Consider the following 14,329-nt stretch of genomic DNA (forward strand, 5'->3'; position numbering starts at 1 on the left):
CACGCCCTTTTCACGGGTGGTAGCTTCCAGGAGTCAAGGGGTGGAACCACCAGCCTCCCCCGAACCCCATTCTTTGCGAGGCTCGGGGGTCTCTGTGAAGCCAGATGCCCCAAAGAGCCCGGAGGGCGCGGCGTCTGGCTGGGAGGCTCCACGCGCAGGCCCCCCCGCCTCCCGCTCCCCCCCACCGCCTCCCCCACCCCATGTCCGCCTGCCCGCCTGCCCCGGGCGCATCCGCGCGGTGAGTGGGCCCTGCCCAACACGCCCCCGCCGGTGTCTTTTCCTTTTCAAACACTAGTTCGCTCACTTGTTCACGTGTGGATTCTGGCTATGGACGGACTTCTTGAGGAGATGGGAACCCAGTGCAACGCGTGGACGAAGCGGGCGGCGGAGGAGCGAGCCGGGTCGCACCGAGACGGAGGGAGCGCTGTTCCTTCACCGGAGGGAGGCTGCTGCGGATGCGCTGATGTCGTCTGCAATGATCTGTTTGTGCTACAAAACACTGACTATGCGCTCATGCCCTTTAACAAAGTGTTAACGCTTCCTGGTAGAGCAGTTTGGGGATCTAAATTCAAGTTGGCACTTGTTTTCATGAAGAAAGGGCATTGCTGGCTATGCCTGCTAACCAGGGTACTCATTTTCCATTCCCATTGTTATGCAAAGGTTTGTGTTTAAGCTGCTAGTGGTTTTCTGTCTTTCCTGGTCTGAATTAGTTGTTCTTGCAAACTAGTCAGAGCATCTTGCATTAAAATTTTGTAACAATGAAAGATAGAAAAAGGACTGTAGTTACGAACCCTCGGTGTCTGAAATAGTGGAAACGTGAGCTTGGAGCTGTTGGGGAATAGCTGTTTGCCCAGTTCCTAGTTGAGGCTTTTTATGCAGTTTTGGGAGGGAGAGGGGCAGCTGGTGATTAACTTTTACATCCCATCAACACCATCTTTATATCACCTTTTGCCTTTATTCTCCCAACACATGTTGTCTTTTAAAATTTGCCTGTGAGAGGAAATGGAGATGGAAAGGAAAGGCAATCAGAGGATGAAATAATCTAAGGGGCTGGTGGCCATCAAGACACCAAGCCCATACCTTTTGAGGACTTACAAGAACTTTAATATAATCTGTGGCCCAACATTTGAAATTTTTTTTGTAATGTAAACTATGAAGCTGTATACCAGGCACAATTTAGCAATAGTGTATAGTTCCTGAAGCGATCCCACCATGCCACTAGGGTCAGGTAACGCTGGTTTAAGCTGCAGAAGAGAATCTCTATAGTTGTAAGAAATTAGAATGTTAAAACATACTAGAAAACAATAGGAAAGTTCAATACTTGTGCTAAGACATTACATGCTACTGAATTATTAACATGAGGGTATTTTATTATAATTCTTTTTATTAAATAGGAACCAGTTACTCAAACAATTTAAATGCATTAGAGCAGGAGCACAATAGATCCCTAGTTGCTGAAGTGTAAATGCTTTCTTAGCAAAACATGCACAAATATATCCTAGATGCAACACAGCAAAATCTGATGTATAGTAATCCTATTCAAGAATAGATTATGAGTAGACTGAATATAAACCTCCAAACAACCTTTGAAATCATCTTCTCCAAACCACTCATTTCACCAGGAAAATGAAGCTTGAAGCAGTTGAATTTTCTAATGTTACAAAGTTGCTTAGCATAATTGATTACTTCAGCCCAATGCACTTCCATTCCATAGTGTGACAGTAAAAGGTTAAAGTGATTTAAGCAGTTTCTCAGTCCATTCTGGTTCTTCAGTACTTGACAAAAGGACAAAGCACAGTCATATGCCAGGGTGCAGCCTCTGATGTTTGTTGAGAGCAGAGCGATACCTGAAGGCTTTTCCACAATCATCACATCCAAAAGGCTTCTCTCCCGAGTGAACTCTCTGATGCTGAATGAGGTAAGTGCTCTGGCTGAAAGTCTTCCTGCATTCAGGACAGTTGTATGGCTTCTCCCCAGTGTGAGTGTTCTGGTGCTCAGTCAGGTGGGTGCTCCGGCTGAAGGCTTTGTCACATTCATTACACTTATACGGCTTCTCTCCAGTGTGGATTCTCTCATGCTGCGTCAGATGGGAGCTCTGGCTAAAAGCCTTTTCACATTTATTACACTGGTAGGGCTTTTCTTCTGTGTGAGTTTTTTGATGCTGAGCAAGAGATGAACAATGTCGAAAGGCTTTGCCACACTCACCACACTCATAAGGCTTTGCTCCCGTGTGAATTCTCTTATGTTGTGTAAGGTGTATGTTCTGGTTGAAGGCTCTCCCACATTCATTACACTTGTATGGTCTTTCTCCAGTATGTATTTTCCTATGCTGAATAAGGGATGAGCCATAACTAAAGGTTTTCCCACATTCGTGACACTGATAGGGTTTCTCACCAGTATGAATTCTTTCATGTTTAGCAAGAGATGAACTCCGAATAAAGGCTTTCCCACATTCCTTACATTCGTAAGCTTTCTCTTGTGTATGAGTCTTCTGATGCTGATTAAGGTTTGAGAGGTAACTGAAAGCCTTCCCACATTCACTGCATTCAAAGGGCTTTTCTCTGGTGTGGATTCTGCGGTGCTGTGTAAGGGATGAGCAGTAACTGAAGGCCTTCCCACATTCATTGCATTTGTAAGGTTTTTCTCCAGTATGAATTTTCAGATGTTGAGCCAGGGATGACCAGTAACTAAAGGACTTTCCACACTCAGCACAATCATAAGGTTTCTCCCCAGTGTGCGTTTTCTGATGTTGAGTGAGGTTGGAGTGCTGACTGAAGGCTTTCCCACATTCATTGCATTCATAAGGTTTTTCACCAGTGTGAATCATATGATGACGGATAAATGTGGAGGGCCCATTGAAGGCCTTCCCACATTCATTACATTTATAGGTTTTCTCTCCAGTATGAATTTTTTGATGTTGAGTAAGGTGAGTGCTCCTTGTGAAGGTTTTATCACATTCAGCACATTTAAATGGTTTTTCTCCTGTATGAATTTTCTGATGTTCCATAAAGTGGCCTCTCTGGCTAAAGGCCTTTCCACATTCATTACAAGTATATGGTTTCTCACCAGTATGAATTCTATGATGCTGAACAAGATGGGTCCTCTGACTAAAGGCTTTCCCACACTCATCACATTTATAGGGTTTTTCTCCTGTATGAATTCTTTGATGTTGAGTAAGAGATGGACCCTCAATGAAGCCTTTTCCACATTGATCACATTTATATGGTTTATCTCCAGTATGAATTCTTTGATGGTTTATAAGGTTTTCGCTCCTGCTAAAGGCTTTCTCGCATTCATTGCACTTGTAAGGTTTTTCTCCAGTATGTGTTCTCTGATGGCGAATAAGCGCTGAACAATAACTAAAAGCTTTCCCACACTCATTGCATTTACAAGATTTCTCTTTTTTAACTGGTTTTAAATTCTGTTTGATGCTTGTTTTAGTAGCAGTCTCTTTTGGAGATACATCCTGTTGTGGTACTAGGTTTGAACTAATATTGATGCTTTTTTCAAAGTCATGATTTACATGGTCTCTCTCCAAATGTGGTACTGTTTTCTCAGTTATTTTTATTTCCTTTGGCAATGTCTGGTCATTTGCCTGCTGCCTCTCTAGACTTTCTTCAGATACCCATGCTTCTGAGGAGTGAGAACTCCAAGACTCATCACTTTTGTGTTTTTCTACCTCTGCCCCTGGAGATGGCTCTTCAGAAGTGTCTGGCTCTGGGACTGACATGTTAGTTTCTGGTCCTGTTACCCAGTCTGAAAGAAAACATAATGCCAGCATTCTCTGAATAGAGGGGTGAAAAACAAACAGTAAATAACTGCTGTTGTGGAAATGACCTAATGAAATTAAATTTAAAGCCCTCAGGAAATGCTGAGGATTTTCAAAAATAGCCCTATTATTTGAGGAGAAATTTGGAAGGAGCTAAGGAGAATGATAACTAAATAAAAGATAAAAATAGTAAGAGAATATCTAATTCAGTTTTTTAAAAATATATTTTTATTGATTTCAGAGAGGAAGGAAGAGGGAGAGAGAGATAGAAACATCCATGATGAGAGAGAATCCTGGATTGGCTGCTTCCTGCAAGTCCCTCACCAGGGACCAAGCCCACAACCCAGGCATGTGACCTTGACCGGAATCGAACCTGGGACCCTTCAGTTTGCAGTCCGACACTCTATCCACTGAGCCAAGCCGGCTTGGGGTAATTCAGTATTATATATCATCTCTAAGAACTCGTAAGGGAACTCCATTTAAGGAAATTGTTAATTTAAAGAGTGACAGAGAGATGACTAAGAGGAGACACAAATAGACTAAGAGGAGGTAGTCTAAATTGAGATTTCTCACCAATGAACAACAACACAGAAATCTAATAACTCTGATTTCAGGACAGAACAAACAAAAAAGACCTGGCTAAGACTGCATGGATTGTGACCTGGAACACTGAAGTAACAGTCATATCACTGCTAAAAATGGGAAAGTTGTAAATAGCAGAGGAAATAATTTAAGGGAGAGGGGAGGACAACAGTTTGACTCTAGGCGTTCTGAGAATTAGGAACAGAAATGGAGACTATAGTAGTACTTGTGGGGGTGGAAGACACCAAAAGAAGCAGAATAACCAAGATATTCAAATACAGGTTAGGAAATATCAACTCAGAAAATAAAGGACAACAATAGCTGAAGCCATAGGAATATATGTAAGAAAAGAACACAGGTGAGTGTGTAGGGTAATGGGATAAATATACTAATGAAAGAAGGCAGATTATTAGCAAAGAAAACAACAGATGAAACGAAAAGAAAAGAACATAATCAAGAAGTAGAGTTACACGACTGAACTTTCTACTCTGGGGTTAGGGTGTGTTTGTCAAGTCCCAAGAAAAGAAAGATGACAAGTAAATGAAGCAGGGTAGTCAATGTCAGCAGATTCAGTCAAGAAAAAAGACTGTGTTTGCCCTGACCAGAGTGGCTCAGTTGGTTGAACATTGTCTCATGCACCTAGAGGTCACCAGTTGATTCTAGTCAGGGCACATGCCCAGGTTGCAGGCTCAACCCCAGTAGTGGGAGTGTAGGAAGCAGCCGATGGCTATTCTCACACCCATGTTTCTCTCTCTTCCTTCCTCTCTCTAATACCAATAAAAAGATGTTAAAAAGAGGCTGTGTTTAAAAAATCTGGTAACAGGAGGGTACAGCAGACTGGACCCCTGAGCTGCCAGCCCAGCCTATGAATATCACTGTTGTCCCTGCAAGCTCAAGCAGCGAGGCAGACCACCCCTGGCACTCGTGCCGCCTGTGAGAGCAGCAGGTTCAGAACAGCAGCTTCCCCAGCAGCGACCAAACAATCAAAGCAACACAGGCTTTGGGAAACAGCCACCCACAGAAGTGATACTAAGAAAGACATATTTGTACAGCAGATGGCCATAAAGATGACCTCCCCTCCTAGAAGTACTTCACAATGAAGGGCTGGAGACCACGGCATCTGATGCTATGAGAGGAGAAAAGGCCAAGGGAGTGGCCCATCTCCAGCCCTGGCTGGAGTTCCAGTTGAGGACAACAAAATGTGACCTATGCTAGCCACACTGTCATGTCTTCTACATAAGTTACGAGAATACCCGGGGTGGGCAAGGAGGGAAGGACTGGAGAAAGTTCCAGAAGGCCAGACTGAACAGCACCATAGGGATTGCACAAAGCCATTTCCACTTCACCACATGGAAAGCCTATGGGCACTGAGTGATCATTGAGGGGGTTGACAACCAGCAGCAAAGGAACACCGTGGGCCAGTGAGGAAGACTATACATCAGCCTATGGTCACGACTCTGCTGGGGCCGGGTCACAAGGCAGCCTAGAAAGGATGTCAAGAAAGAGGGTAAGAAAAATCATGCAGACAGGGCCCAGGGCCAGGGCCCACCTCAGTGTAGGTACCAACACAACTTCAATGACCTGGACAGATGCCTGCAGACTATAAATCAAGTTACAGACATGAAAGCAGCGAGGCACCAGCAAAGGCTAAGTCTGCTCCAAATGCTGAAGAGGCAGGGCCAGGGCAAGCTTCCCAAGACTGTCCACATTTGAACATGGCATACTTTTTTTTTCCTCCATAAGACAGAACCGCTGGTGGGTGGGTTGTCAGTGGCTCACTTCCAGCACCAAAAAGTGAACAAGAGACTGGAACGAAATACTTCAAGTGACGGTCTTCTGCCCACCGGAATTATCGACATTATCTGTGCAACATGGTTGTATTATTTTTTTACCTAAATATAATCTCTTTTTGGTAATGACTACAGCATTAAAAAACACTAGGATTTTTTTTCAATACCTTTTTAAGTATTTTTAAATTGTTTTATATGTGTTCAAGTTGGGATTTTTAAAGACTTTTTTTTTAATTTATATTTTTTTATTGATTTCAGAGAAGAAGGGTGAGGGTGAGGAGAGAGAGAGAGATAGAAACATCAATGATGAGAGAGAATCATTGATTGGCTGCCTCCTGCATGCCCCTTACTAGGGATCGAGCCTGCAACCCGGGCATGTGCCCTTGACCTAAATGGAACCCGGGACCCTTCAGTCCGCAGGCCAATGCTCTATCCACTGAGCAAAACCAGCTAGAGCTAAAGACTTTGTTTTTAATTCATAATAAAACTTGGAAGAAGGGGATGGAGTGGAAGTGGAGGAAGGTATAGGGAGCATAAATGATGAAAAAAAAATTTTTTTTAAAATACACACACCAAAGACAAAAAAACAACAACACAAAAGTTAATAAGTCTCTTATTTAAAAATATATTAGTTTTCTAAATTGCATTCCGTGAAACCATATTCTAATATAAAGGTTATAAAACTGCAGTGTGAAAAAGGATTCATGACCGGGAGAGGGGAAATGTTATATTCTATGAAGTCTGTTGGAAATTCATAATGCCTAGCTGCGTATTTTAAAACTATATGAGTGGTCCTCCAGTAATTAACTTACTAAAATTTAAGCTAATGGCACTTTCCACATTTGAACAGGGAATACTTTTTTTTCCTCCATAAGACAGAACCTCTGGGGGGTGGGTGGGAAGAGATTAATCAAAGAACTTGTATGCATATATGCACAACCCATGAACACAGACAATAGTGTGAGGAAGGCCTGGGGTGGGGGACAGGTGAATGAGGGGAAAGAGGACATTTGTAATACTTTCAACAATAAAGATTAACAACAACAACAAAAAGAACCCCCACTCCCACCTCCTTCTCTCCGAGTGTTCTCCCTTAGCTAGAGTGACTAAGTTTGCACATTTTCCAGGATATGGTCTTTGAAGAGGTCTCTCTGTGCAGTTTTGGAATTAATGCTTTACAAGAAAGTATAATTTCCAGGACAGTCTGGTAAAGTGACAGAATCAGAAGCTGATACTAAGAATCACACTGATACTGAGAAAGGTCTGCAATCACTACTGCAGAGTGTGGATGGGAAGCAAGGGGGCAGACTGGATGGTAGCCAAATAGACTGGCCATGTTGAACGAAAGTACTTGGAAATTAAGGTTACCTACTTCTGTTTGAAGGTACTAATGATACAGCCAGCAACCCAAAAGGAAAGGGCTGAAAAGTGAAGTGATAATTATGAACTAAGGTTCCCAAAGGAGATGGGAAAAGATGGGACCCAGAACTAGTTAAGAGGTTACCTTTACATAAACTTTATAAAGGCAGGAAGAGTACCTTCTCCAAGGAGTATAAAAATAGAGTATGTGTTGAGACGGTGTTTTGACGAAGCATAGGGGAGTCCAGGTGGCATCCCATTTCTCCCCAGGAAGCAAGTACATCCACATTTCAGACATGAGATCCGCTGGTCAGGCCGGTGGTTTGGGTTAATGACATTCCTCTCTGGGACCCATTACTTACCTCCAGAGCCACCCACTGGAATGCCTGAGTCCACAATCCATGGCTCTGTCCCTTGCTCTAACTGGGAAATCACATCAGGTTTGGAAACTTGGAGTCCTGCTCATGAGGAAGAAAAAAAAGACAGGTACCTGTCTGCAGTGAGGGAAACGTGCCAAGTCAGAATTCCTTTTCAGCACTTTGTCTCAAGAGGAAGGACATGCAGGACTGATCCGATGGGGATGAATAGCATATCAAGCGTCAGTGTTACAAACTCTCTGACACGGTGTAATTTGGGAACTGATCTGGGGTCAGAAAAATTATTAGTCTGTCCTACTCGCTAGGAGAGAGAAACCCGTTCCAAGCCTTTCGAAATTAGGAATCCTTGGTTCCTTAACTTAAAGGCAGAGTTCACCTAAGTACAAGAAAACCCCCTTCCTCCTCTATCCCCCAGATATGAACTCAGACGCCATCCTTACCGATAGCGACCAGGTGTGTGTAATTTTCCAAAGTCACATCCCTGAACAAATCTCTCTGTACAGGATCCAGCTGTTTCCATTCTTCCTGAGTAAAGTCCACCACCACATCCTTGAAGGTCACTGATTCCTGAAATACCAAACACATTTCTGCTGGACCACAAAGCATTTACCTAAGAAAGGGGTAACGTTAGCAATACTGACAGATAAGGCAAGCTGTGGGCTGTCTGAAAAATGATTCTGATATTTCCTACTTTGTAAAATGAATATGAAAACATAAACCAAAAGGTTGGGGGTTCTATTCCCGGTCAGGACACATAATCACGTTGCAGATTCCATCCCTGATTGGGGCATGTACGGAAGGCAACCAATGGATGTTTCTCTCATATAGATGTTCCTCTTTTTCTCCCTAAAATCAATAAAATATATCCTCTGGTGAGGGTAGGAAAAAACAACAACTAATGGTTCACAAATGGTCTATAGAATAAACCTTTCAACTTCTTATCTAGACATTCACGACCTTTCATATTCCAACCTTATTCAACCATTTGTTTACTGTTTGCCAAAATAAATCCTCTTCTCCAATTTTTTATGAATCCTATATAACACCAGCTAATTCTTATCTGTTAACTTTTGTTCATAATCTTTATCCATACTCAGAATATACCTCAACTCTCTGACCTTATTTGTCCACCTACATCTTATTCATTCTCTATTTTCCACAGCATTCATCTCACCTTTTAAATATTTACTTGCCACACTGAAGCATGGCAAACTACTAATAAACAAGAGGTAAGTGGTAATGCATTAGTTATGCTGGAGAGGCAGAACTAGGAAGTACATCCGATGGGAGCCCGGAATGAAACACAACATTGGTTTTTGGATAAATATATCCCACAGCAAAAGAATGTACGATCCCACTCTAAGGGATGAAATGGCACTTCAGGAAATCCCAACTTACCTGAAAACTGGCTGATGGGAGTATAGTATGCCCCCCTTGGAGAAGGGCAGATACTGGAGAGGGCAGACCTAGGCGAGGAAGAAGAAACCAGTGAATCCTGTCCAACATAGCTGCTCCCAGCAATCTGTCAAGTCCACTTGTTTTTCTATTTGAAAATAAGAGGAATTGTTCCATTTTCTTTAATTCACAGAATCCAAAGAATCAAGATAATTGCTGACGAGGGCCCTGATACTCTCATTGGTAGCTTGAGAAGGTAAATCATTACTTTAAGATTCACAATTTTGTTTCTAGATACTTACAGCCATATGGATCACACACTCAATCTATGTTCCTATTAAGTGAGGCAAAATATTTCTGGGCTTCCTCTGTTACATAAAAAAACATGACTACTTTCCAAAAGTCTTCACAGGCCCTTTGAAACTTTGCTATTAATTCAAATCAAATGTCACAGGGGTGTATACTAACTTGTACTACTTACAAGAATGTCTAAAATTAAATGGACATGGTCAATACAACTGCTGGCATCAGGGCAGGAACTCGGGGGCGGCTTTCTCCCAGATGGCAGTGCTCGCAGGGGTCACTGTTCCGTGCTGGGGCCTCCCCCATTGCCGAGCTGACTGGCAGCCATGGCTGAGTTCCCATCAGCATGGTGCATACTGTTCACTCTACCCTGGTGATTCCCTGAGAGTCCGCCCCATCCAATTTGCAGCCCCACCCAAGCTGTTTGCAGTGGCTTTTCCATATGAATGGTCTGTCCTGACTCAGGCTTCAGACTTTTTTTTTTTTATTGCTTAAAGTATTACAAAGGGTATTACATATGTCTCCTTCCCCCCCCCCCACCCCCCGCCCCGACCTTGACAATCCCCTGGCCTCCCCTACCCCCCAGTGTCTTATGTCCATTGGTTATGCTTATATGCATGCATATAAGTCCTTCGGTTGATCTCTTACCCCCCCTTTTCTGCCCCCTAGGGGGCAGATGCCCCAAATCTATCAATAAGAGGCCTAAGACCCGGCACAAGGACCATCCTGCCTTGCTTCGCAGCTGGGCCTCGCATGGGCACTTCCAAGCCCAACACAAATAGCAGCCACCTGGTGATCTCTCTGTAGCTCCTGCTGGGTGGCCGCAGGCAGTGACTGTGCACTTCCAGGAAGGCCCAGAGCCAGTGGACAGCTTCAGGCCATAGCAGATTACAACTCCACACGTCCACAAGCGACACACTCAAGGGGCAGCCTCTGTGAGCACCAAAGCCCCACTGAAGCAAATCCTCTCCATAGGGGTGTTTTCTGCACAGCAGCTCTCCCACTGTAGTCACAGCTGGTCCTCACAGACAATTGGCCTGGAGGTCATTCCTCCCAGTGACGTCAATAGCAATCAAGGTTCAACTACAACAAGACTGTGCACACAGCCCACACAGGGGTGCGCCTAGAGTGCCCAGCTCAGGTGACTGGGAAAGCTGAACTACTGGGCCTTACCGGACACCTACTACCAAGGCACTCTACCAATTCCAGGAGACATAGCAGCTCTGTGTAGGGGGCATGCAGGAAGCAGCTGATCAATGATTCTCATCATTGATGTTTCTCTCTCTCCCTCTCCCTTCCTCTCTGAAATTATATATATAAAAGAATTGAGACAAATATAAGGTATAGCTCTACCTACATAAATAATATAAATAATGTTAAGACTTCTAATGATATTAAAGAAATGCAAGAAAATGACTGTATAATAATAGTTAGGTTAAACCAAACCTGACTGCATAGCCATGCCTAAAGAATGTAAAGACAGTGACAATGCAGAGGAAAGTCTACAGGGACATGTCACAGAGCTCTTTTCTTACCCTGATCTGTTTGGTGACATGTAGGAAGAAATAGAAGGGATATTCAATAAATCTGCTAGTTATATAAAGTTGGAAAGAGAGTTAAAACAATGAATAACTAAATTAAGATTATTAATTATTCTGACAAGCTGGAGCTCTTGGCCAAAATATCAAATATTCATAAATGTGAAGTCTGGCATTAGGGATAAAAAAAAATTTCTATTACACAAAGATGGCCTGAATCTAGTTCACTGCAAGTTATGTAAAAATGATCTAGGGTTTACAGCATAATATCGCTAATTTTTAAAATCCAAATACAATCTGACACTAAACCACAGAAGTATAATCCAAATGGAAAAAAGTAGTACATCATACTTTCAGTATTTTTGAAAGCACACCCCCTGGACCGTTTCATTTTTAAGAAGCACGCTGTCATTGCCGTAGAGTTTCAGAGGTCTCACTCTATCACATGAACAAGCATCAAAGGAACGGAGGCTATTCTGCTTAGAAACGAATTTGTGAACAGGATTGTCATAGCCGATTGGACCTATCTGAAGGACAGCGGCGTGAGAGGGAAAACAGTTTTGCTTTGGGGACTCCCAGAACTAAGATCAATGCCGAAGTTAAGGAACAGGCGCTTCTGTCTAAATAAGGGATGAAAAAGAGAGACGAGGGGAAAGTCTGCACACAAAATGGAGAGTTTAATGCCACACTCGTAAGGATTGGCCCCGGATGGCCATCTCCCAACGATATTTTAAAAAACGATCTATAATAATAAAAGTGTAATATGCTAATTAGGCCTGATGTCCTTCCGAAGGACTTTCTGGACAAAGCGGGGGCTGCGAGGGAAGCCTGGGTCTCTGGCGCCTGCCAGCGGCCGGAGGAAGCCTGTGCGGCAGCCGGGGGAAGGCAGGCCTACTCTTGCACAAATTTCGTGCACCGGGCCTCTAGTATTTAATAAATATAAGTCATGTGAGGATCAGAGACATTCTGCATCACTCCCCCTGTCATTCCCCAGTCCCCGAGCCGGGGAGCGTTAGCTCCCTCCAAGTCGCTCCCTGCGATGTAAATGGGTCTCTTTGCTTGATTCTTAAACAGATTTCTCCTTCCGCCGCTTCCAGCTGACAAGTACTAGTACGTGATCTTCAAGTGATGACTGTTCTTTTGCCTCCATCTTCACACCCCCACCTCCCACCCCCACAACCTCCGTGGTCCCCACTACCTTCCATCTCAGGAGCTCATCCCGTTCCTCTGGAACGCGCTCGCCAGGGTTTCCCAAGCAGCGTCCCTCCAGTGCGTCCTCCGTCCGGGGCTCAGGGATCCAGACAGAACTCTGCGCCTGCCCCGCGCTGCGGATGGCCTGGGAGACACGGGGCGGGTCAGCAGCAGGCGTCTCAACCAACCCTCCGAGTTCTGCGCGGTGCCAGGAGGTCCTTGGAGAGAGCCGTGCCGGCAGTGCACTCCCGCTGAACAAAGCAGGGAGCTCGGGACGCAGGTTCAGCCCAGGACCGGGAAAACCCTCGGTGCCCCGCCCCCCCCCCCCCCCCCCCGCCCGAGACTCTGGCCGGAGGCGCCTACAGGACTTCCCCTTACCTTCCTCCCCTGCGGGCTGGGACTCGGAACGCACACCTGTTGCGGGGGCCGAAAGCTGGAAGGTGGCCTAGCGGGGCGGGGCCAGCTCCGTCCTTCCCCCGGGGCGGAACAAAGAACAAAGCGGTCCGCGGGATCCGGGCGGAACCGCCCGCGCTGAAGCTGAAGGCGGCGTGGGGCGCCCCCTTCCAGGACTCCCCAGCTTCCTCCGCAGAGGCCTTTCCAAGCTGGGCGAGGAGGGTGACGTCACGCGACCGGAGAGCTGGCGGTTGCCATGGTGATATGTAGGCTTCCCTCCAAAGCGATCCACAAGCTCCGATCGCTGGTCCGGAAGCGCCGGGAGGATTCCCAAACCTAGAGCCGCTAAACTGGCCCAGCGCCTACCCCCGTCCCGGTCTACAGTGGCTTCAACGGCCACTTCCGGTCGTCTGGAGAGAGCCCGCCCCCGTCCACGGGTGCGTTAAAGCGCTGATGGACACACAGGACTACCATTTCCAGAATGCTCCGCGCGCTGGCGCAGGACTACGATCCCCAGGATGCTCCGCGCGCTGGCCCATTTCCCAGTGGCCTCGGTCACCGGGTGAGACCCGTCGCGCCGGCCTCGTTATCATTTGCCCTGAGCCGCCCCGGTGGAGGGGAGCCCTGGAGCGCGGACTCGAGTTTGTGGCTCGGACCGATCATGAGAAATACACATTTTCACGCATGTAATTTTAAAAAGCAAACATTTCGCCATGCATGAAGGACTTTTATGACCTGTCCTGCACTCTCTGCGGTGTTCTATGCCTTTGTTTAAAAACCCTGGTCCTGACCCACTGTATTGCTTTTGTGACTCCCAAATGGGTCGCAAACCATAATTTTTTAAATGCTGAAGGAATCGGGAGGTGGCGTCACCATGTTCTGCCCGACTGCAGTGCAGTGGGACGTCGGTAGGTTTTTATATTTTTAAATACGTGGCCTACGCATTTTACTGGCTTGTCTGCGTCCACAGCACTTGGTCAAGTGACCTAACCTGTTGGTTTACAGAACGTAACTCGGAAATCCTAATAGTAAACGGACACAAAGCTGCCGTCAAGGAAAGGAAACAGTATCTAGAAGTCTCTCGAGAGCAGATTTCCGGGCGGCGGGGGTCAGGAGGAACTAGAAAATTTAAAGAAACAATTTGGTATTCTCGGTAGATTGCAAGAAAATATGGCATAAATGAAACTCGAAAGAAAGCTGTGAGAGAACACTTGAAATAAAGACACGAAGTGAAAAGGAATACACACATATAGCACATAGATAAAATGCAGCAACAAAAAATAAAAAATAAAATAAAATAAAATGCAGCAACAATTAAAGTTGTCCTGGAGAAGAACTGGTGCTGTGGCAAAGTGATCGGACATTCTTTTAAAGCTCCTCCACGACTGGAAGGAAAAGATGGATGATAAAGGACAGGAAGGAGCGCCAGGTGTGGACAGTTGGCCACCAGGAAGGGACCAGTGAAGTCAGCTACCATTTAACGCTGTGTGTGCCAGGCAGAGTCTTAGTGCATCCCATCTGTTTATTTAATTCTTGAAACAACCTAATGAAGTTATTTCTGTATTATTGTTTCTACTTTACAACGAAGGAAACCGAGGTACAGATAAGTGGAATAACCTGCCCAAGTTCGCA

The 14,329-nt window shown here is 45.1% G+C and overlaps 1 protein-coding gene across 3 annotated transcripts; it reads right to left on the reverse strand.

Moving 5' to 3' along the window:
- Positions 1-1,108: 1,108 nt before the first annotated feature.
- ZNF184 (zinc finger protein 184) lies at positions 1,109-13,117 on the reverse strand. Of its 3 annotated transcripts, none has more exons than XM_036344865.1 (6): positions 12,719-13,117; positions 12,312-12,449; positions 9,276-9,343; positions 8,318-8,444; positions 7,863-7,958; positions 1,110-3,756 (listed from the first exon to the last, which is right to left on the reverse strand). In XM_036344865.1, the coding sequence occupies exons 2-6, from the start codon at positions 12,316-12,318 to the stop codon at positions 1,799-1,801; spliced, it is 2,256 nt and encodes a 751-aa protein (XP_036200758.1). In that variant the 5' UTR covers positions 12,319-12,449; positions 12,719-13,117; the 3' UTR covers positions 1,110-1,798. The 3 variants fall into 3 exon arrangements, with proteins under 3 accessions (XP_036200759.1, XP_036200758.1, XP_036200757.1); XM_036344864.1 differs by having other exon boundaries at positions 12,683-13,117; XM_036344866.1 differs by lacking the exon at positions 7,863-7,958 and having other exon boundaries at positions 1,109-3,756; positions 12,683-13,117.
- Between the last annotated feature and the right edge of the window lie 1,212 nt (positions 13,118-14,329).

This window comes from Myotis myotis, unplaced genomic scaffold, assembly GCF_014108235.1.
Source record: "Myotis myotis isolate mMyoMyo1 unplaced genomic scaffold, mMyoMyo1.p scaffold_m19_p_18, whole genome shotgun sequence".
Taxonomy (NCBI): domain Eukaryota; kingdom Metazoa; phylum Chordata; class Mammalia; order Chiroptera; family Vespertilionidae; genus Myotis; species Myotis myotis.

Bases quoted from the DNA above. Each gene is read 5' to 3' on its own strand.
- ZNF184 (XM_036344865.1), bottom strand. The intron at 8,445-9,275 runs GTAAGTTGGGAT...TTGGTATTTCAG, and splicing joins TCCCATCAGCCAGTTTTCAG to GAATCAGTGACCTTCAAGGA. The intron at 7,959-8,317 runs GTAAGGATGGCG...CCTCATGAGCAG, and splicing joins CACACACCTGGTCGCTATCG to GACTCCAAGTTTCCAAACCT.